At 41.8% G+C, this 24,674-nt stretch overlaps 2 protein-coding genes across 4 annotated transcripts in view; both read right to left on the bottom strand.

The window, feature by feature from the left end:
* The window catches only part of LOC120058300 (methyl-CpG-binding domain protein 5-like), a 55,116-nt gene extending 51,838 nt beyond the window's left edge, over positions 1-3,278 (bottom strand). For both annotated transcript variants that reach the window (XR_005477997.1, XM_039006856.1), the window contains exon 1: positions 2,944-3,278. The gene's annotated coding sequence lies outside the window, so the exon portion shown is untranslated. The remainder of the gene's footprint in view (positions 1-2,943) is intronic.
* A 1,708-nt stretch (positions 3,279-4,986) lies between these two features.
* The window catches only part of LOC120058299 (activin receptor type-2A-like), a 45,756-nt gene continuing 26,068 nt past the window's right edge, over positions 4,987-24,674 (bottom strand). The window contains exons 5-11 of one of the 2 annotated variants that reach the window (XM_039006854.1): positions 12,818-12,961; positions 11,134-11,307; positions 10,683-10,828; positions 10,335-10,449; positions 9,964-10,102; positions 8,924-9,054; positions 4,987-8,266 (exon numbers count right to left, since the gene is read on the bottom strand). In XM_039006854.1, the coding sequence (XP_038862782.1) occupies positions 8,072-8,266; positions 8,924-9,054; positions 9,964-10,102; positions 10,335-10,449; positions 10,683-10,828; positions 11,134-11,307; positions 12,818-12,961 (1,044 nt within the window). In that variant the 3' untranslated portion in view covers positions 4,987-8,071. The remainder of the gene's footprint in view (positions 8,267-8,923; positions 9,055-9,963; positions 10,103-10,334; positions 10,450-10,682; positions 10,829-11,133; positions 11,308-12,817; positions 12,962-24,674) is intronic. The other variant, XM_039006855.1, reaches the window with a different exon arrangement.

Genomic DNA, 24,674 nt, shown 5'->3' with positions numbered 1-24,674 from the left:
AAAGGCTGTGTTTTTCTGTGACTAGGCGCTGACCTAACATAATCAGATGGTGTGCTTTCGTCGTAAAGCCTTTTTGAAATAGGACACTGTGGTGGGATTAACAACAAGTTTCTTTAAAATGGTGTATAATACTTGTATGTTTGAGGAATTTTAATTATGAGATTTCTGTTGTTTGAATTTGGCGCCCTGCACTTTCACTGGCTGTTGTCAAATCGATCCCGTTAACGGGATTTCAGCCGTAAGAAGTTAAACAGCACAGCAAGTTTTCAGCTGTGCTAACATAATTGCAAAAGGGTTTTCTAGAAATGTCCTTGTTTCTGAAAGAAAAGGCATTTTTTGTCCATTTAAAATATCAAATTGATCAGAAAAACAGTGTGGACATTGTCAATGTTGTAAATGACTATTGTAGCTGGAAACGGCAGATTTTTTATTATATATCTACATAGGCATACTGAGGCCCATTATCAGCAACCATTACTCCTGTGTTCCAATGGAACGTTGTGTTAGCTAATCCAAGTTTATCATTTTAAAAGGCTAAGTGACCCCAAACTTTTGAACGGTAGTGTATGTCTACTTATGACATGGTAAAAGGTTTATGTTTCTATCCACATATGATATGGTAAATATATCCAATGCAAAAAGACATCTACATTTAAATGGTATTAATATTAATTTCCGTTAATTCCCATATATTCCCGTTAATTCCCACCTCTGAATATTTCCCAAAATGTGGAACCCTATACACCGAACAAAGATATAAAATGCAACATGTAAAGTGTTGGTCCCATGTTTCATGAGCTGAAATCAAAAATCCCTGAAATGTTCCATACACACCAAAAGCTTATTTCTCTCAAATATTTTGCACAAATTTGTTTACGTCACTGTTAGTGATCATTTCTCCTCTGCCAAAATAATCCATTCACCTGACAGGTGTGGCAAAACAAGAAGCTGATTAAACAGCATGATCATTACACATGTGCACCTTGTGCTGGGGACAATAAAAGGCCACTTTAAAATGTGCAGTTTTGTCACACAACACCACAGATGTCTCAAATGTTGAGGGAGAGTGCATGCAGGAATGTCTACCAGAGCAGTTGCCTGAGAATTGAATGTTAGTTTGGCAGTACGTCCAACCGGCCTCACAACCCAGCCCAGGACCTCCACATCCGGCTTCTTCACATGCGGGATGGGGGGGGGGGGGGGGGGGGGGGGGCTATTCTCATTAGCTGGGCCTGGCTCCCCAGTGGGTGGGCCTATGCCCTCCAAGGCCCAACCATGGCTGCACCCCTGCCCAGTCATGTGACATCCATAGACATCCATAGATTATCCTTATGAATTTATTTCAATTGACACATTTTTGAAATTGTTGCATGTTGCGTTTATATTTTTGTTCAGTATACACAGATTGGTAGGTTACACTATACGTAGATACTTAAAATACTGCCTGATACATGTTTGCTATGTCTACGTTCTCAATAAATGGTGAAACACTAAATGTGATGTGTTCTTTGTTCGAAGGTATATGCATAAAACGTGCACATTATGGAAAACATGTCTCACACTCATAGCTAGTAGCAGAATAATGGATTGGCAATAAATTGCCACCGTCAACTTTTACAAGGTTAGTTACAAAGTTAGGCTAATCATTTAAACCACCTAAATATATTCACATTCACTGAACATTTAGTATTTGAAACGCAAACATTAGTTTTGCCAACTGATTTTACTATAATCCTGCTGACAATTTATCCTTCTCCATACTTTATATTCCAACGCATCCAACATCACGCATGCCCACCATGATATTGGGCAACTGCTTACATTTGAGAACTCATCTGGTTTAGAAATCAAACAGTACAAAAACCAAACGGTTACAGATTGTCATCACTATCCAGGATTAGGATTTAGGAAAAAAACAATTATATTAAAGTCAGGTAAATTATTACTGTGCCACACTCCTCTGAAACCACAGTACAATACAGCATAAGTGTGTGTGAGTTTTGTTAAATCCAGACGCTCCATCTGAACATGGCTTGCGATACGGTTTTGATAGCATAATGACCTTATCGTTCATAACAGCGATACAATAAAATAAAAAAACGTTAAAATTGATACACACCTTTTATAGGGTTAGTGTTCCCACACGGCCCTATCTCCATGTTACAGAACTTTACAGAAGACAGACTGAAGACCAAGGGACCACCGGTGTTAATTACCTTGCTATCTAGCATGCTCCAGAAACTTCGTCACTGAAAAATAATATCGGCTGCAACTGTGATAAAGCCAGATGAAACAGTGTCCAGCACAGGAAGTTGGTGGCACCTTAATTGGGGAGGACGGGCTCGTGGTAATGACTGGATAGGAATATTGTAATCAAATACATCAAACACATGGTTTCCATGTGTTGATGCGCCGTTCCAGCAGCCTCCACTGGTGACAGTAAGTGTATTTTTTTTACATTTGTAAAATTATTTTTGATATGATAAGAAAGTAAAGGGCTTTATGTTTCTAAAATCATATCGCAATTGAGAATAGATACACGTTTAGATGGAGTACTTGGCTGTTTACCTCTGAAAATAACAAGGTCCTTGGACCTTTTAAGGAGTAACGGTATTAAGAGTACATCTTGGGCTACTAGCTAACGTTAGTTACCTAGCTGCCTTTACTTTAAGGAGCTCGCTACTTGGTGGCTACGCTTACTACCCTGTTATTGACGATGACATAACATAAACACAGCACGAACAATTTCACAGCCAAGAACACGCTTAGTGAAGATAGCTACAACTTCAACAGTAGTCCCTGCATGACAAAATACATGTTTTTTCCACATCTTTGTTGTGCTACTAGTCGCTAACTTAGCTAGCCATTTAGCTAGCTAACCAGCTACAATAGAGTTTGCAAAAATATATATCTTACATTTGTAAACTAATTTTACACTCTTACCTTAGTTACCTTTTTCAGATGACAAAAACGACACCCAGCAACCCGAGAATTTAGTAAAAATATCACCATGAACCGAAGCCCTTTGCAGAAATGTCAGTCGAGTCGAGCCAGGGCCAAAATTGAGACAGCCAGAGGTCTGTTGCTGAGAGGCAGGAGTCAGAAATAAGGTTTTAGCATATCCCAAATACCATGCCCTGCATTTAAATAGTCCACATTTAGCTTTTAAGGATTATGTGTTGAGAAATGTTGAAATAAGTCTAGGTTCAGGTTAGCTATTCCTTTGAAAATCAAGATTAAAGCGCTCCCACGTACAAGTGCTACTGCTCGATTTCTATCCAGCTTGTTGGGAATAGAAATATGGGAGAGATAAATTGCGCATGCGCCGCAGCTGGAGCCTGGAAAAAAGGTGTCCCACCATGCAACACAATGTAAATGGTACGCAAGTAAGGTTTAGAAAAAGGGTCTGTGCTATCCGGGATCCTTGGGACGTCCATATGCCATTGAAGTTTAAATGTAGTTATTTAGCAGGAGACATGTTGAAACATTCTTGTATCTTCGAAAGTATTATGGTGCATGCATTCCATAATGCAGGCATATTCTGATTATTGAATAAATTGTAGCTTCTATAGGTAGTGTAAATTATAATGTGCGTACATATTTAGTGTATCAGGCCCAGGATGTTCAATTCATGTTCATGCATCCCAAGGTGTGACAAAGGGAATCTGAGATGCAATGGGCTTTGCTGCCATCTAGTGATCAGATGGATGATCAGACCCTAGCTCCCTAGGGTGCTGAGATCTACCAAACCACATTCATACTGTACTTAAGCACTGCATCAGAAATTCTGCCAGCTTGGTAGATGAGGGACTGCACGAATCATCCTATTCTCACAATCTATCCTAAATCAGCAGCACAGTTGTAACATTCATTCACAGCCATCTGCACATTAATGGGTTTACACAGGTGGTGGGTAAACATTGGATGAATGTTGCTGCCTCTTCTTCAATGCTCCCAGGACAGTGTAGTCTCCGAAATCCCAGACCTCGGGCTGGAACATTGTTAACTCTTAAGGATCCACCCCTTTTTTCAAATTTTCGCCTAAAATGACATACCCAAATCTAACTGCCTGTAGCAAGGATATGCATATTCTTGGTACCATTTGAAAGGAAACACTGAAGTTTGTGGAAATGTGAAAGGAATGTAGGAGAATACAACACATTAGATCTGGTAAAAGATAATACAAAGAAAAACATTATTGTCTTTTTTTGTACCATCATCTTTGAAATGCAAGAGAAAGGTCATAATGTATTATTCCAGCCCAGGTGCAATTTCGATTTTGGCCACTAGATGGCAGCAGTGTATGTACAACGTTTTAGACTGATCAAATGACCCATTGTATTTCTGTTCTAAATTTTGTATCAAGACTGCCCAAATGTGACTAATTTGTAAATTAATAACTTCTCATGTTCAAAACTGCACTCTCCTCAAACAATAGCATGGTATTATTTCACTGTAATAGCTACTGTAAATTGGACTGTGCAGTTAGATTAACAAGAATTTAAGCTTTCTTACAATATCAGATATGTCTATGTCCTGGGAAATTGTCTTGTTACTTACAACCTCATGCTAATCGCATTAGCCTACGTTAGCTCAACCGTCCCACAGGGGACCCACCGATCCTGAAGAAGTTTTAACATTGTGGGAGGCAACCTGTCTACCTAGGAATATTACAACAACAAAAAAATGTATATATATATTTTTTAATTTAACCTTTGTTTAACTAGGTAAGCCAGTTAAGAACAAATTCTTATTTACAATGACGGCCTACCCCGGTCAAACCTAACCCGGACGACGCTGGGCCAATTGTGCGCCGCCCTATGGGACTCCCAATCACGGCCGGTTGTGATACAGCCTGGAATCGAACCAGGGTCTGTAGTGATGCCTTTAGCACTGAGATGCAGTGCCTTAGACAGCTGTGCCACTCGGGAGTAAGTGCACCTGCGTTTTCATACTCAGAACCTCAAAAACAGACAGTACACATTGTTCAGAGCAGTCACTATACTTTATTTTAGTGGGAGAAATAGCATACAATTTATTCTGTACAATATTTAACAATCACTTCCAACCAAGCCCTGAAACTGTTTGTTAAATACTTGCAAAACAAAGGAAAAGATGGCATGTTTATTTTGATTGTAGGGTGGCCATTTATGCTTATGGTGAGAATATCGGCAGATAACACAAACCTCAGTTAACAGTGACACCATTTCTATTGTGTGATGACAAAGTAATGTCACCGTAACATAGAAAATAAAAACGCCATAGCTGATCAAATCTCAGGTCATATTCCCACAACATTGTTAATTATACAAGTCTATGGTTGCACCATACAACTCGCCTTCAACACTGATCAATGTTGTGGGAACGTTGAGTGACAGCTAGGATGTCTGTCTGAGGTAAATTATGAGCCAATCCAGGGAGTCTTTACTAGCATAAAGATATATAATAACAATACTACTTCTTCTGAAAGAGAAGTTAGCATTGTCTGGGCCTTGACATAAATTAATAAAACCATTTTAAAAATACAATTACATATCAAATAAACAACAAAAATATTTTGGGAGAATATTATTAACAAAAGAAAGGATTTTTTATTCATTTTCTGCCTTGAGACCATATAAAACAACATCATGCTAAAATCACAATCTAAAACAACATTCATATGTACACACTGTGCATTTTCCATCCAGTCATCTACTAATGTCAGAGGGGTTTGGCTTTTAAGGGGGTGTAATGTAGGCTAAATGTAATGTGTGCCTCCTTAGAAACATAATGGTGTCATAGAAACAAGTAATGTACTATTGTTTTACATAAAATAAACCTAGAAACCTTCTGAGGCCAGAGGGAGAGCATCTGTTTAGTGAGATGGAGCATTTGCACAGCAGCAGTGCTTTTAAAAAGTATGGAAAATATGGAAACATAAAGATTGGATTTGACTTTCCTCCTTGGCATCAGTGCTACAGATAATACAGTAAGTATATACCAAAATGGCAGCAGTTGCAAATCTGTCTCCCCTGCTTTTGAAGATTGCTCTGTTGTTGGCTCCCCATATCTACACTCCTGAATCAGTGGCTCAGGTTAGAGAGGAATAGCAAGAGTAGCATAGATGTCAGTGAGTGAGAGAATAATAAACCCTCCGAGCTACAGGCTTAGTCCTACAGATGCAATGACTACTTTAAATCCATAACTTACATATCATTGTACTATTGAGATGGCATACAGTTATTGCCAGAGAGGATGTGCGGGTTTATAGTCAAGAGAATAAACAAAAACAGCTGATTTCATTGATTAAAAAACAAACGCTACATAGAGATTGAAAGTTGGTGCCATGGCAAGAAGCCACTGTCAGCCCCAACTTTGATTGCATACAGTTAACTGAGTAAAAGCGTAGTGTTACTATATCCCTGAATGTTATGTGGTAGGCTATAACAAAATATGTCTGATGGAGAGAAGCATATAATTGAGTCACCAATGTTTGAGTACAATAGGACTACTAACAGAACATATTCCGGGTTAGAATCTGAAAGCTGCAATTGGCCATTTGAATCTTTTTATGTCTTGTCTAAGGAGCACAGAGCCAAAGTGGTGGACATGCTGTTAGTGATGGGGAATACAAGATTGAAGGGGAACACATATAGATTTGATCATGATGGCTACTTTAGTAATGTAGAACACCTGACATGATCTGAATAACCCCTCTATATGGACATCTACCTGAAAACCACACCAGCTGTAAAGACCTCATGTATGCACCCCTTGATTAAGTTGTCTCCAAAATAATGGCACGAGAATCAGTCAGCGCCTAAAAGCAGAGAGGATGGGGTCATAGAGTAATGTGTGCTTCCTGAGACGTATTGAAATATGATGGAAATAGCAGACTACAAACAGAAAATACTACAACCAGGGCAGGGAGAAAGAGCAATACCGTTACAGCGGATTGTAGACGTTTCATTTTAAAATCAATAGGGGGTTTCGAACACCTGACACCAGTGTCACACACTTTTACATAGAAAAAAGGGGGGGAAAACATGCGTTTTTAAATATTTTGTAGACACTGCAAATCTAATAAGGGAAATGCTTTTAAAATATTTTTTCTCTAATGTATTCATATTTTCAGGGATTTTCTTCTCAACATGTTTAAACGGTCTAAAAATGTTGGTAAAACAACAACGCTCACAGTCACATTTGAATAGCTGGGGCAACATATAAAATACACAAACAAAGGACTTAACAAGGCAAAAACACTGATTTGTGAATGGCCATTTTTGTTGGCATACTCCATAATTTGAAAAAGCTTCAATACCAAACATGTCATCTGAATGTCGATGTCCTGTAGTGGTTTTAGTGTTACGAAGGAAAACATCATTTGTAGGATGTGAAACTGAGGTATACCTTGTTAAGAGACTCAAGAGGTTGATGGTTATTTTTAAAGAAATGCTGTGAGGCAGGTCCGGATAAATAACCTTGATTACGCTATTTTTTCTCTCTGTTGATATATGTACAGCAGCGATACACAGACATTCAGAAGCTGTTTCTTATTGGCATTACAATAGTCATTCATAGAAACACAAAGAGCAAATGTGTTTAAAAACCAAGTTGCCCTTTTTTATACTGAAATTAAATTAACTGTGTTTGTGTCGGGATTCTTCTTCTCTCCTGTTCCTCCTTTTCTTAGAGAAAAAACTGAAGTCAGTCCAGGAAGTACGTTTTCCTTTCTTTTACAAAAAAAATGTAATATCAGCCAAAAGGTCAACTTTAAAATGACTTTGTCCATTGTCAAGGTGCGTCCAGTGAGGGATTTAGATGATTGCTAGTTTGTTTTCCCATCACGCCCTCCCATTTTAAAATGACCCAGGCGTGAGGAAGTCTTTAGGCACACATGTAGCTAAACGCAATAGGAACCAATTCAGACCTGGATAGTTCTCCATGAACCTAGGTCCACTGAGTGATTTTTGCCGCCACCTTGTGTACAATCACAGCGACGGATGTGGAACGAGTCTTGACCCTCTGCTCAGGGAGGTGAGTCTCTGTGGGGTCTGTTCTCCTGTCCTGTGTTAACTCATACGCCTAGTCATAGGCTGGACTCTTTAGGGGGGTAGTCCACGTTGGTCACCATGGTGACAACTGTGACAATCTCCTCGGGCGCAGTGACGTTGTTGAGGCGCTGCATCTGCACCACGCGCTCCTCCACGCACCCCGCCGACAGGCGTGCCTCTGCCTCATGGTCCCAGCACTCCTCGATTGTCTCACACAGCATGGTCAGACCCTGGGAGGGACAGAGCACACACATTAGCACACACACGTTTACCCTCTGCGACACAAGGGCACAATGACACACAGCAAACAAGGCCCGTGTGGCAGCATTGTGGACAGAGAGACCAGACGCCATTAGCTTAACTAATCTACTGTTACAGATCCACAGATTCGATAGGAGACACTGATAGTGCAGAAACTTTGAGAAGGAGGCTACTCAGCAGACATTTCAGAAATGGCCGCTATCTTCTAGACTGGGGGGGGAGAGAAATCAGGCCACAAAGACAGTATCATTCTCCGATCAATAAGTGTCTGCGTTGGGCTCGAGTTAGGATGCTCTGCAAACAGTAGGGATTCAGACAAACCGTCTTAGCTAACCGCAGTCAAGACATAAACAGATGAGGTAAGCAGTGGCCTGGGCCATGGCAGGGAGTGAAAGGCTTATACAGGGAAATTAACATGGAGCTATATTTAGCTATAATAGCCCATTGTAATGTTAATGTCAAAAGCTGTTCAGTAGTTGTGCTATTTTTTCTGCTCAGCAGAGCTTCTCTGTACTCGATGTCCTTACTGTTCCATGATGATGGGTTTTGGTAGTTTGTGGTAGTCACTGTACTGCCCCTTCAGTCACATTATAGATTAAGATACATGGTGTATATGATCTACTCACCGCGTGTTTCTGCCAGCACTCCCTGAGCGTGGGCCTCAGTTTTTTGTGGACCACTACCTCCTGCATGTCCTCCAGGGACGGGTGCTGGCCAATCTCCTCCTCAAACGGCAGCATGTACTCATCCACAGGGCCTGAACATACACACAGCACAATGTTACACACACATCTCAACACCACAGTGACCCATTCACAAAACAAAATGCAATCAATATAACAATAGTTTCTTTGAGCTAATAAAGAACATAAATCAGTGGTCAACTCAATCAGTGCTCTGAGATTCTCATAAGGAATTAAGAGCTGATGCTTTCTGTGGTCTAATTAAGCAATAAGGCACGAAGGGGTGTGGTATATGGCCAATATACCACGGCTAAGGGCTGTTCTTTGCACGACGCAATGCAGAGTGCCTGGATACAGCCCTTAGCCATGGTATATTGGCCATACACCAAATCCTCAAGGTGCCTTATTGCTATTATAAACTGGTTACCAATGTAATTAGAGCAGTAAAAATACATGTTTTGTCATACCCATGGTATACGGTCTGATATACCACGGCTGTCAGCCAATCAGCATTCAGGGCTCAAACCACCCAGTCTATAACAGCCCTTGACCAGTGGAGGTCTCCCTCCGAGCCGGTGAGTTGCTCTGACCAAGCTCTAACTCCGAGTTGACCTCCAGTAATAACCACAGAGTGTTCCACATGCTGACCACCGACACAACTACCCAGGCTAGGCCAGGTCACTACTGCTCCATGGAACCAGACAGACTGGCCCCTGCTTAGACAGTGGTGGCCCTTGACCAGGACTATGGTAGTACTACGGCATTAAAGGACAATCCTCCTGGAGAGCTACTGGGTATACAGGCTTCTGCTCCAGCCCTACACTTGCACACCTGATTCAGCTAATCAAGGTGCCGAGTAAAGTTAGAACTAAATCCTGCGGTAGGGTAGCTTGCCTGAGAGTAGGGTTGGAAGAGAATCGTGCTCTCCAGGAGAAGGATTGGTCACCCCTAATGTATGGTCCTTCAAGGGAGTGTGCTCTTACCGTCGGCAGCCTTGCAGCGTGCGGCCAGCTCCCACAGCACCAGTCCCAGAGCATACATGTCTATCCTCAGGAATGAGTCCCGCTGGAAGTTGATCGCCCCCTCCAGGACCTCAGGGGCCATGTACCTCCGGGTGCCCACCTGGAAATGATAGACAAACACACACTGATTTGTTCGATATCAATCTAAATCAATGGTCATGCTTGTTTTGGACAGTTTACAGTCAATTGTGGAATACAGTGTCTATTTTGGCATCAGGCAATACAAAGCTCAACTATTGACAAGCGGATTTTATGATGTAGAATGATCCAGTCATTTTGACATCATGGAACCTATCAGACAGTCTCTCCACAACCTACATCTCATCACTCACCTGTCCGTGCGTGTCCCCAGCTGATTTCCCAGCCTCAAACCTCAGGGCCAGGCCAAAGTCAGCAATGCAGGCCGTCAGGTTGGACTTCAGAAGGATATTCTTACTCTTGATGTCCCTGTGGATCACAGAAGAACAGAAACACTCCAATGAGACAACAGACAGCGTGGGAGAGGAAAGCTACCCATCACTTATCATAATATTGTATAATATCTGGAAGCAGAGATATTTTGTTTGTGGAGGAAGGACGTGGATAGAATAAAATATAATATAATAGGTTTATTGGAAGACAAAAACATGGAGGATAGATAGGATAGGTGACTGGGGAAGATAGGAGAGCAGGGAGCTGACCTGTGGGCGATGGCAGGCTTGTGTCCATCCTTCAGACCAGGAATGTCTTCATGGAGGTAAGCCAGGCCTCGGGACATGGTCTGGGCTATGTGACACAGCTCGTTCCATGACAACACGTTGGCCTTCAGATAGTCTGTCAACGAGCCCTGGAAATGGAGGCATACAGCCAGTTTATATAACAGCACCCAGCAATGTGCCTCACCTTCAACATGCCACAACAGTCTGACATAATGCCAGCTGATTGTTCTACTTCTAACCACTAGAGGGCATGTTTATTCAACACAGATAAAAATCATTCTAGTATTCTCTGAAAATTAGGAAGAAACATCATTATCTTCTTCATGTTTATTGGGATAATTGTTCAATTCTAGCATGAGAACGTTGAATGAGTTCGGCTGAATGTGCTTTGTGTTTGTGCTGTGGTCCTTTGGCCAGCAGGGGGGGGCTGTACCTTCTCGTGGTAGGCTGTGATCAGCCACAGCTCTATGTCCATGTTGGTGCCCCTCTTCTCCGCTCCGAGGAAGTGGAGAAGGTTCTCATGCCTCATCCCGCTCAGGTTGTAGATTTCATACTCATTGTGCCATGACTGCTTGTCCTGAGGATGACAAACAAGGCCACAGATACACTACAAAGACAAATGTATAACAACTAGTGAGTATTGGATTTCCCCCCATTATTAGATTGCAAAGTATTTGGTAGGGTAAACAAATTGTCAAAAGACACCAAAAAAACATTTCTTTAACTGGTTAAAACAGTATAATATACAGTCAGGTCCAAAATGATTGGCCTCCTTGATAAAGATGAGCAAAAAAGACGAGCGAGCGCTGCGACTTTTCCTTTTCAATTATGATTGCATTTTTTAGGTACACCTCGACTCAAGTTGGTTCAGTGCCCTCCACTTCTTTCCAAAAGACAGTATAAATAAATAATTCAAATAGTGAGCTATATTGTATGCTCAATTATTTTTGAAAATGATATCCTTTTATACAAATACAATTGCTAAGAGAATGAGATTTTGTTTAAAAAGTAATTTAAAAAAACGATCGATCTATCTAAAAACAGATAGGGGTCAACATGATTGGCACCCCTGTTTTCAATTATCCAGCACCCTCACATTGTGAGGATAACGACACTGAGGCTTTTTCTAAAATGTTTTATGAGATTTGAGAACACATTGGGGTGATCTTAGACCAGTCCTCCATACAGAATCTTAAGATCCTTGATATCCTTTGCCTGCACTCAATTCAAACCACAGGGTTTCAATGGGGTTTAAGTCCAGAGACTGAGCTGGCCATTGCAAAAAGTTGATTTTGTGGTTAATTAACCTTTGGTGGATTTTGATGTGTGCTTAGAGTTATCGGCTTGGTGGAAGATCCACTTGCAGCCAAGTTTCAGTCTCCTGGCAGAGGTAACCAGGTTTTTGGTTGGTACTTGGTAAAGTTCATGATGCCGTTGACCTTAACAAGGGCTCCTGGACCAGTGGAAGTAGCCCCATAACATCTAAGATCCACCACCATATTTTACAGTAGGTATGAGGTTCTTTTCTGCATATGCATCTGTTTTTTGACACCAAACCTACCACTGGTGCGTGTGGTCAAAGAACTCTATTTTCAAGTCATCTGACCATAGTACCGCCTGGAGTTTGCTAAACGGAATTGGCACTTGGATTGGAACCGGTGCTATGGATGATGAAAATAGAGCTCATTTGAATAATTTTTTTATTTGAAAAAATTATTTCTTTGCATTACTTGTTAAACAAAATCTTTCTCTGAGCAATTGTATTAGTATAATGTAAAAAAAAAAAATGTTTAGCATACAATATAGCTCAGTATTTCAATTATTTATTTTATAGTCTTTCTTGCTCATCTTTATAAAGGGTATCAATAATTATGGACCTTACTGTATGCATGTTCTGTCATTATGTCAGTTAGTGCTTAGTGGTCAATCGAGGCCACTGTGGGTTTAGTGATTGGCCTCTAAGCTAAAGGGCTGGTCAGCCCAGGAGGATTAGTTAGGGCCTGGAATTTTAAGACTGACGACGCTCTCCTCTCTCTCCCAAAGAAGCAGGGAAAGCCACCCTCCCCTAGCCCTGCATTCTGCTGCAGGTGGTTAGTTAGTGGCTAACAGTACTGTACCTGAATGGGGAAGATTTTGACAGCCACATAATCATTGAGTAGCTGAGCCTTCCAAACGCAGCCGAAGCGCCCCCTGGCTTTGATCTCAATCAACTGCAATGGCTTCTGACCCAGGATGGGGGAAGGGGGCATGGGCCCTGGGTCCTACAAAGGAGAGGAGAGAAAAAGACACATCAACCTCACTGTTTATTACACAGAGGCCAAGCATCAAGTGCAACGCTTTGCATATCGGCATACTACAGTGACTAAAGAAGTAGGATACAAAATGTCTGCAGTGTAGCAGGGTCAATGGTTGGGCCATAACCTCAAGTCAAAGAAAAGGGAAACTTTAGAGCAGCTGCTGGGCTGGGCGCTATGAAGCTTTGACAGAAGGGGCTTATGGGGGCTAGGGAAGTGGTGAGCTTGTTAAACTTAATCACCAACCTCTGTCTCCTCTCTGGACTACTGGATGAGGCCTGACCTACTTAATGTAGAGTAGCAGGGGACGGACTACTCTGACTGACTGACTACTGCAGCACGTAATTATTCAACAGGGATGCACAGTCCTGGTCTGCAAGGAATCTAGTACCTGATTCACACTAAAGGGCCGGGTCAAACCGTATCGTGCTGGTTAGGATATTTTCTTTTCACATTGTTCTTTCCAGCTCGGTTTGGCTTAGTAGTGTAAAAAGGATATACCAGTCCAGGTGCGTCAATAGCCCATTTGAAAGATAACAGAGGTGGGTTGATTTTCTAGTTTGAGTTAAAGTAATGGGACTACAGTTCCTGATCTGGAACTAGGAGTTCACGTGGACTAGTCTGGGCCTTTCATGTCTATACAGCTCTGGTCTGTGCTACCCATAGATCATGTTTTATAGGCATATCCTTCATAGCTCCAGACAGTACTAAAGAGAGACCTTTACCTTGATTCCATCAAGGAAGAGAACTACAAAGGCAGGCTTATGATGTTGATGACAGACCGATAAAGGGGTGTTCTGGTCGCAATACTGACTGAGCATGACCTTTATGTGCCTACAGAATATGTTGTAGGTCTATAGACTATTGTATGTTGAACCTATGGGTTTATGTCCGGAGTTGTAGGTGGGGTGGTCATATGGCTGGCTGTGTGTGTGAATGATTCTGCCCAGGACCTATAGGCCTATGGTGACCTTTTCCATCAACTAAAAAACATTTGTCAGCAGAAGCGATGGTCTGTTTCCCGTGTAAACTGGCTGTGTTGGGTGGTGAGTTTCTGGGCCTCTTATCAAAGCAGAACATCTCTGCTGCTACCTAACTCACTCACCGACCTGAAGGACCACAATATCTACAGCCTGCAGGTCATATAATAATATTGTGTTCGTTATTTGTCCTCTAATGGTTGAGTTGAACAGCAAGGAAAGTAGTGAACCTCTATATCTATACAGAATGGTTGTCTTTCCCCATGGGGTGTACACATAATGGCCTGCATGCACATTGCTACTGTATGTGTACAGCCACAACGGGAAGGGAACAAAGAATACACTGATTAATGACAGCAAAGGGTGGAACAGGAAGGAGGAAGGACACCAAGTGAAAGAGGGAAACATATAGGGCAGGATGTATAGGCTTGGCCTAAATCATGCAGCTCAGGCCTAACTCCAGCTACACCCTGCACCTCCAGCTGCGTTCACAATGTTCAAGGTCATGTTTACGTTTCCATTCTCTCAAGTGTCAATCATTGCACAGGCACTGCTAAAAATGAAAACAATGCAATTTTATGGTCCAGTTGTCCCTGTAGGCTAGGACAGGGCGGAGAGGCCTAACATTTATCATCTTTATGAGTCATTCTTTTGTCTTCAACAGGCGAATCAATACTGTTGTTTACAAGATATTGAGAATGGTTATCCTTGTACTGACTTAGTTATAAAGTAAACCAGCAGGTGGTGGTTTGCTTCTGTTCAAAATGGTTATTTGGTTATTTTATATTTAAGAAGCCTATAAGAAGGCTTCTTAAAAGCCTTATATTTAAGAAGCCTTTGTCTGTGTTCTTAGCCACCATTCTTCCACCCCTCCCTTCCACCCCACATTGATATAAGCCACCATATCGATCATTTCACCATCACGTTCTTTGGCTGCATTCATAGCATGCTCGGTCTCTTGCGTTCCAACCACTGAGGCATCGGTCCATGCACTTAGACTCTGCTGCAGAATCCCAAGCAGGACAGTGGATTTAACATGTATCCGTGCACTATAAAACACCATTAAGGAGCATCACAAAAGTAAAATACAGTGCACCGTTACAACTGAAATAGAAATGAATAGTGTATTTGAGGAGGTGGCAGGCTCAGGCTTGAGGGATATGATAAATCATATTCATAAGAGATGCAAAAACAAATCCAACCAATAAACAGTCTTCAGTGAACAGATTGTACCCAATTGCTGAATGAGAGAGACTTCTCTTACCTCTATCATAATATGAAAGGCGTGCTAGTTAAGGAAAGAAAACAAAATTTCCAGCATGAGAGACATGGAAGCATTGTAAGCACAGAGAGTGGCAAAATAAATGATAATTGAGCTGATGACCTATGGACCGAGGATATAACATCACTCCTCTCCTTGTTATGACCTGACCTAGGATCAGGGACACCAAGGTTTGTCCTGGGAGTCAACCATGCTTTCAACTGACCTCAATTCAGTTCACTGGAAGCTGTGGAGGCGAACAACAAGAGTGGGCCATTTTTACAAAGCAACATCTGGAATGAGTAACCAGTCAACCGTGAGTTCCGCTGCTCACCTGCAGCCAAGTTTTCAAGTCACGACAGCGTCTGAGAGTCCATTAGGCCGCCTGTCTGCCTGAGAAAGCTTTCTATTTCTCTTTACTTTACACCCCGTTACAAAACCATCATATTGAAGCGCCAGCCAATTCATTCCTACACCATTCACACACAACTGGCTAAAGGCAATAGGGGTGAAGTGGGTGAGTGACAGTACTCACGGCTAAGGCAATAGGGGTGAAGTGAGTGAGTGACAGTACTCATGGCTAAGGCAATAGGGGTGAAGTGAGTGAGTGACAGTACTCACGGCTAAGGCAATAGGGGTGAAGTGAGTGAGTGACAGTACTCACGGCTAAGGCAATAGGGGTGAAGTGAGTGAGTGACAGTACTCACGGCTAAGGCAATAGGGGTGAAGTGAGTGAGTGACAGTACTCACGGCTAAGGCAATAGGGGTGAAGTGAGTGAGTGACAGTACTCACGGCTAAGGCAATAGGGGTGAAGTGAGTGAGTGACAGTACTCACGGCTAAGGCAATAGGGGTGAAGTGAGTGAGTGACAGTACTCACGGCTAAGGCAATAGGGGTGAAGTGAGTGAGTGACAGTACTCACGGCTAAGGCAATAGGGGTGAAGTGAGTGAGTGACAGTACTCACGGCTAAGGCAATAGGGGTGAAGTGAGTGAGTGACAGTACTCACGGCTAAGGCAATAGGGGTGAAGTGAGTGAGTGACAGTACTCACGGCTAAGGCAATAGGGGTGAAGTGAGTGAGTGACAGTACTCACGGCTAAGGCAATAGGGGTGAAGTGAGTGAGTGACAGTACTCACGGCTACATACTAATGGTGTGTGTCACAATGGTACTATGTTTAGCGTGTGTGTGAGGAGAGAGGCTACTGCTAACTCCAGGTTTTCAAGCCCAGCTATGTGTGCATATTACAGTGTTCAGCCCCAGGATGCTATAAAAATGACAAGTTGACGGTAAGCATTTCAGTGGCTGCCAACAATTCCCCCAGAATTCGCAATGGCTGTTAGAGAGTGTGATTACGCTTCTGGTCCCTTCCCTCCCCTGACACACCGCCAAGCGAGCACACACTGTTCTCACAAGCACACGAGCATGCGCACGCAAATGTGCACAAACACACATCCCTGGTAGCACTGCTGCACCTAAATGCTCCTGTAGCATGTAAATTAATTTGAGTGAGTGTGTGTGACTCAGTAAGTGTGTAAGTGAGCGAGCAAGTGATGCATGTGTATGTGTGTGCAAGCACGTAAGAGCCTGCACAAGACATAAAGCCCATGAGAATGTCAGAGAGTCAAGACTAGAGTATAAATAAGAGTATAAAATAAAATTCCAAGCAATGTGAAATAAAGCTGACCAAGGACTTAAAAGGACCCAGGTGGCAGTAAGCGAAATACAACAAGACAGGTGCACTCTGCTTGATTTGTCTGTCTGTCACTTCAGTGAGACCTTGGTAGTGGAGAGAAAGCAAGTGTTGGAAGGACATTAAGTAGGGTTAAAAGCCCTTGCGCCCTCTCTCCTCTCCCTCTCCGCTGAAGGACATGCTTACTCAGAGGGTGCCTTTAGAAGGCTGATGAATAATGAACAAGCATTCCTCTCCTCTCTTATCCCGCTCTTTTCCTCTCGGATCACATTGCACTCCGGGAAATATAGGTTGAGGAGGGTGAGCCCTGGCCAAACAGCAAACCAGAGGAGTGACCAATCAGTGTGCGTGTGACCCCACAAGAATAGTAAACAAACAAAAATGTGATCAACTGGGAACATTTTGTTAGTCCCACAAGGTCAAATGTTATTTTCTAGGGGGTATAATTTGTGTTAGAATTAGGTTTAGGAGTGTCATGACTTGCCCTGGGGGGAGGATCATAGGCCCCCCCTCTCTCTCTCTCCACAGTTTTATGACTTTACTACTGGTCATAAATACCTGGTAGAAACTGCCATGCAGTATTGAGGGTGAGTCTACCAGAACAAAGAGCTTCTCTTAGTTCAAAACTCCTAATCACCAAAATGGGGGAATTAAACAATATTTCTACTTTTTGAGAATGTGGGAGTGGTCATTGGACACTTAAGGGACAGTCATGACGAGTGTGTTTCATTTGGTGATCTCATGAAGGACGGGAAACACACAACTGTATCTCTTAAATGATACATTTCCCAGCTGTCAGGTTTACATCTAAATATTGTGAAACGTATGTGAATAAACATGAAACTATTTGTGAAAAGATGTAAACCTTCTAAATGAGAAAATATGGGTTTTCATACCAAGTCAGTAACCACACCCACGTGAGCATAGACATAGAGTCGGCATCATGGACCACCCTTTTCTCTGAAGTGTATAAAACCCACTCCTGACTAATTTCACACCAGACCAAAACATGCCGGGTGACGTTGGTGTGTGAAATGGTTTAAACTACAACTCTACCAAAGGACAAGTCAGAGAACGCCGGGACAGGAGTCCCCACGTTGGAATGGCTACAATTCTATAGGCCACAGAGACCATACAGCTGTAGTTTTGGCTACACGGCTGAAAACGGTTAAACTCTGAGACTATCGATCACTACAGAATAAGAGCAAATCTTAGACGTATAATTACTAGTCTGCAGCTAGAAGTCTAGAACGAGAATACCGACAACCGCCGAAGCATCTATTCTATGATAACAATTCCAAATGGTACTCTGAAGAATCCATTCTAACCACCTACAACCACGAAAGACATTGTGACTTCTGAGAAAGTTAACCAGAGACTCTGATGAACTCTACAGGACGATTGAGTGTTTTCAACGGAGAGACAACAACGGCATACGGGCGTAAATATATACATTGCAATTATTCTGGAATGAGCGGCCGTTCATGTGCAAAGGATTAGCATTTCAATTATTATAATTATCCACTGTGTGTAGTGAATCGATCTTGTTTTTCCCACTCTTTCTCAGTCCCCACCCCTTTCCTTTGTCTACCAAGCCGTCATATCGGCTTAGCCCACTAGGGTCTTTTCTATCATTGTTAGTAACCAATATATACTGTTTGTTTGTTATGTAATTCTGTGTGATTATTTAGTTAGTTAGTTAGTAAATAAATAATTAAGCCGATTTGTATATCTTTGATTCATGATTTTAACTAGGGTTCGTGCAGATATCCAAGGGTTTGCGACTTTCAGTAATGAGAACTGATGAGGCAATTAATAATCATTAACCTGTTTGGGCTGCAGGGGCAGTATTGAGTAGCCTGGATAAAAGGTGCCCATTTCAAACGGCCTCGTACTCAATTCTTGCTCGTACAATATGCATATTATTATTACTATTGGATAGAAAACACTCTCTAGTTTCTAAAACCGTTTGAATTATATCTGTGAGTAAAACAGAACTCATCTTGCAGCAAACTTCCTGACAGGAAGTGGAACATCTGAAATCGATGCTCTGTTCTAGGGCCTGCCTATAAATGTGCTTGATATGTATTAGTATACATGCACTTCATACGCCTTCCACTAGATGTCAACAGGCAGCCTTCTGAAAAGCTGTCGTTATAGACGACTAATATCTCCGGCTTTGATTTTATTTGATAAATGTGACAATATCATCGTAAAGTATGTTTTTTCAATATAGTTTTATTAGATTATTGAATTTTTTTCGGGACGTTAGGCGTGTTACTTTGTCTGCGTTTGTTCACGAAGGAGAGCTTCGCGCCACTTTGCTAGAGGGGGAGGGTTCGATTAATAATGCATGCCCTCACTCGCTTTCCGTGCTAATTGACTGGAGAAGAGGACATTCTAAAACCAAACAACGATTGTTCCCGACAAAGGACCCCTTGTACAACATTCTGATGGAAGATCATCAAAAGTAGGACCCATTTTATGATGCTATTTCATATATCTGTCGAACATGTGTACTATTAGTTTGCGCCCAGATTTTGGGCACTCTCTCGCTATAACTAAGCTGGATGTCGTAATGAAGTTATTTTTAGAATTCTAACACGGCGATTGCATTAAGAACTAGTGTATCTATCATTTCCTATACAACATGTATTTTTTAGTAACGTTTATGAATAGTTATTTGGTCAGAATAGTTGAGTGTCATAAAAATATCCGGACATTCTGGGAAAAAGATGCTACGTTAGCACAATGTATAACCACTGATTTCAGCTCTAAATATGCACATTTTCGAACAAAACATAAGTGTATGTATAACCTGATGTTATAGGACTGTCATCTGATGAAGCTTATCAAGGTTAGTCAAAAATTATATATCTTTTGCTGGTTTGTTACGATCGCTAACTTTTGCTGCTGGTAAATGGCTTGTGTTTCTGGCTATTGTGGTAAGCTAATATAATGCTATATTGTGTTTTCGCTGTAAAACACTTAAGAAATCGGAAATATTGGCTGGATTCACAAGATGCTTGTGTTTCATTTGCTGTACACCATGTATTTTTCAGAAATGTTTTATGATGAGTATTTAGGTATTTCACGTTGGTGTCTGTAATTACTCTGGCTGCTTCGGTGCTATTTGTGACGGTAGCTGTGATGGTAGCTGCAATGTAAAACTGATTTATACCTCAAATATGCACATTTTTCGAACAAAACATAGATTTATTGTATAACATGTTATAAGACTGTCATCTGATGAAGTTGTTTCTTGGTTAGTTTGGTTGGTTCTTGGTTTGTTAGGTTGGTTTTGTGCATGCTACCTGTGCTGTGAAAAATGTCTGTCCTTTTTTGTATTTGGTGGTGAGCTAACATAAATATACGTGGTGTTTTCGCTGTAAAACATTTTAAAAATCGGACATGTTGGCTGGATTCACAAGATGTTTATCTTTCATTTGCTGTATTGGACTTGTTAATGTGTGAAAGTTAAATATTTCTAAAAAATATATTTTGAATTTCGCGCCCTGCACTTGAAGTGGCTGTTGTCATATTGTGCCCGGCTTCGGGCTTGCAGCCCAAAGAAGTTAATGGAAGACTAATTGATAAGATATTAAAATATCTGAAGAATTATATTTCGGGAAATTATAACTCTAATGCTAAATATTTTCCCGTGGTGCCCCGACTTCCTAGTTAATGTATACATGATTAGTTTAATCACGTAATAATTAAACCTAGAGAATTGATTTTATAATATAAAGTCTTCACATTTAATGATAGTCCAGACACAACAGGAGTTATGGTTAGTTTTAGGGTTAGAGTTAGAGTTAGGTTTAGGGTTAAGGAATGGTTTTGAGGTTTGGGTTAGGGATAGGGAAAATAGAATTTAGAATGGTTATAAATTGTGTCCCCGCAGGGTTAGTTAAACAAGACTGTGTGTGTGAGCATTGAGCTAGTCGCTAGTGCACGCAATCCAGAGATTTAGTGTTAATCTTTACCGTGGATCTCCTTTGTCGCTGCTGTGCAATCGATGTGATATATGGTAATGGACCAGCATGCATAGTGTAAATGCATAGCTCAACTTGTTTGGGAAGAATGCCTCGCTGGCATGAAAAGCACTTCATGTGCAGCTATATATATATATATGACTCCTGCTTGCTGTAGATGGTCCAGTAGATAACAGCAGAGCGAGAGAGCTGCAGTATGGGTGTGGGAAGCCAGCATTAACGAAAACATGGCTTGTTATTGATCAAATTCAGGCATGTCTCATTGACCTGCGTGCAGCAAGCCTTTTTATAACCGGGGGGGGGGGGGGGGGAGATGAAGAGAGTGCGAGCGAGCGGGCAGAGGGAGAGAGTGAGGGAGGAAAAAAAGAGAGTGAGGGCATGCATTATTAATCGAACCCTCCCCCTCTCCTCTCCGAACGAGCGAACGCTTTCCTGTACTCAGTGTTCTGTGCTGTGGTGCGGGTGATGATGAGTGGGCGAGGACCACACACACACACTTTAAACCCCAATGATTATCAGGTACTGTACTTGCATAGAACGGCCAGGCCATACTGAGAAAGAACCACACATCATAGGGAGGCCTAACCAGCCTTTCTTCTATCAGAATTGCACTAACAGATACACTGTACACTCGTACCAAGATAGTCAGTATCTCATGTACAGCATGTCCATCTGTGTCTTCTGACTATTATAAAAACCCATGAAGTGGATTGGACATTGGTTCTAAAAGCAGCCCTGATGATCCATTGTCAGAGAAGTCGGGCTCATTGTAAAGAGAGGTTGAGGGCCCCTCAGCCCAGGAGCCTCAGAAGGGGTCAATGTGACCTCTGAACTTACGGAAATAGGCATAACTGTGAAGGACAATTCTGCCACTTTATAACCATTTATTATGCTGTTAGTATACTTTATATGCATTACTATTTAATGCACATTTTGATGTTTTATAATTTTTGTTAGTCATACTGCATATTCCTAGGTTTTGTAATTTTGAAGCTTCTGTACTGCCCTCGTCTACAGCATACTACAATTCCCAGCGTGCATTTTGTCACCTATGAAGCAATGCTCAGCTTAGTCAGCCACTTAGCTAGCTGGCTATCAAGCCCAGAAGAAAGCTTAGTCTAAATATATTGCTTATATCATAAGTTATAAGTACATTTCACATTACTTTTGGGTTGAAAATATATTATAATGTCATTGTCACCAAAAAACTGCAATACACAAAAAATAATTGCATGTAGATTCTGACTAGCTAGCTACGCTAACCATAACACAGAGTTACTTCAACTAGTTAGAATGCAAGCTAGCCTGACTGCTCCATCCAAAATAACAGTTTAATCTTAGTGGCTGTCTTAAACAACATGTAGGCCTGTTAAAAAACACAACATTTATTATGACTTTTACAGGCAAATCATTACAGAATCCTAGTATCTCCCAGCCTGTATATTTGGTGCTTTTTTATTTAATTTATTTAACTAGGCAAGTCAGGTAAGAACAAATTCTTGTTTACAATGACGGCCAAACCCTAACCCAGACGACGCTGGGCCAATTGTGTGCTGCCCTATCACGGCCGGTTGTGATACAGCCTGGAATCGAACCAGGGTCTGTAATGACGCCTCTAGCACTGAGATGCAGTGCCTAAGACCACTGCACCACTCTGGAGTGCATCAAAGCTAGCTAGCTAAGTAGCTAAAGTGTTTTCTACGATAACAGACAAATACAGCCTCAGTGACCAAGCTACCATCCAACACTGGAGGCGTATTGGAACTAATAAAAAGTATGACGTTTACAAGTAATTCAATTAGAACAAATTTGGAAAGGGCACAATGGTTGCTGGAGCTGCAACTTCAGTCGGTGATTATGGGAGTAGTTTTGTAGAATGGAATCATGGGAGTTTGAGTCTTGAACATCAGAAAAATATTGGAATAGGCTGACTATAAATACACTACATGACCCAAAGTATGTGGACACCTGCTTGTCAAACATTTAATTCCAAAATCATGAGCATTAATATGGAGTTGGTCCCCCTTTTGCTGCTATAACAGCCTTCACTCTTCTGGAAAGGCTTTCCACTAGATGTTGGAACATTGCTGCGGGGACTTGCTTCCATTCAGTCACGAGCATTAGTGAGGTCAGGTGCTGATGTTGGGCGATTGGTATGGTACTATACTGTAAAGAAAGAGCGTCATCCTTGTGTTCACTGGGCTCTGTGCAGGCCAGTAAAGTTCTTCGACATTGATCTCGACAAACCATTTCTGCATGGACCTCGCTTGTGCATGGGGGAATTGTCATGCTTAAACAGGAAATGACCTTCCCCAAACTTTACAGTGGGCACTATGCATTGGGGCAGGTAGCGTTCTCCTGGCATCCGCCAAACCCAGATTTGTCCGTCGGCCTGCCAGATAGTGAAGCGTGATTCATTACTCCAGCGAACGAGTTTCCACTGCTTCAGAGTCCAATGGCGGTGAGCTTTAAACCACTCCAGCCGACGCTTGGCATTGCGCATGGTGATCTTAGGCTGCTCGGCCATGGAAACCCATTTCATGAAGCTCCCGACGAACAGTTCTTGTGCTGACGTTGCCTCCAGAGGCAGTTTGGACCTCAGTAGTGAGTGTGGCAACCGAGGACACACGATTTGTATGCACTACGCGCTTCAACACTCACCAGTCTCATTCTGTGAACTTGTGTGGCCTACCACTTCGCTGCTGAGTCGTTGTTGCTCCTAGACGTTTCCACTTCACAATAACAACACTTTCAGTTGATCGGGGCAGCTTGAGCAGGGCAGAAATTGACATCCTATGACGGTGCCACGTTGAAAGTCTCACAGAGCTCTTCAGCAAGGCCCTTGTACTGCCAATGTTTGTCTATGGAGATTGCATGGCGGTGTGCTCGATTTTTATACACCTGTCAGCAACAGGTGTGGCTGAAATAGCCGAATCCACTAATTCGAAGGGGTGTCCACATACTTTAGTATATGTAGAGTATCATTCTATAGGTTCTTGACCGTCTATTTAAAAATATTTCCAGATGTTATTAGACAGACAACCAGAGCAACATATAGCAGGGAGTTCCAGTATGATCAGAAAACTGCAGACAGGTTACATAGATCACTGAAAATGGCTGTCCATAACTTCTTGTATTAGTCAGCTCCTACTTGAAAACGTAACAGAGAAGCAATTTCCTGTTTTGCTAATCACTAAACAGTCATGAAAACATAAAATTACACTAAAACTGTGCAGGACATCACTAAATACTTCATAATAACAACCCACATGTTAAAAGTGGCAGAGTTGTCCTTTAACTTGAGCCTGTTGCTGTTGCAGCTGTGGCACAGCCTCAGTAAAATCTGAAAGGACACATCGAACACAGCCAGCCACAACACTGCTGGGTAAATAAAGATGATAGCGGAACATAAAAAAACAGCATGGTTTCTCACATCCACTTCACAGCTCCCACTAACTCCAACATGAGCAGAATACAGTGGCCTACATGAATGGCTTCACTGGCTTGATGCCAAACAACTGACCATGTGTGAAAGGTGTCCATACTTTTATGCATCCCTATCACACCCAAGAAGGTAGAGGTACTACTATACTGTAAAGAAAGAGCATCATCCTTTTTTCAGAAATCATTGTGTTCACTGATTTTGGATGCTAGTTGAGACAATGGAAGACGTTATAATAGACTTATGTTATTAGAATTCACTTCTTTGAGTGCGTCTGTCAGGACCCGGTGCGAGAAACAGTCACTAATAA

Source organism: Salvelinus namaycush, chromosome 13, assembly GCF_016432855.1.
Source record: "Salvelinus namaycush isolate Seneca chromosome 13, SaNama_1.0, whole genome shotgun sequence".
Classification (NCBI taxonomy): Eukaryota; Metazoa; Chordata; class Actinopteri; order Salmoniformes; family Salmonidae; genus Salvelinus; species Salvelinus namaycush.
Note: the sequence above shows the minus strand (reverse complement) of the source record. Positions and strands in the feature narration are given on the sequence as shown.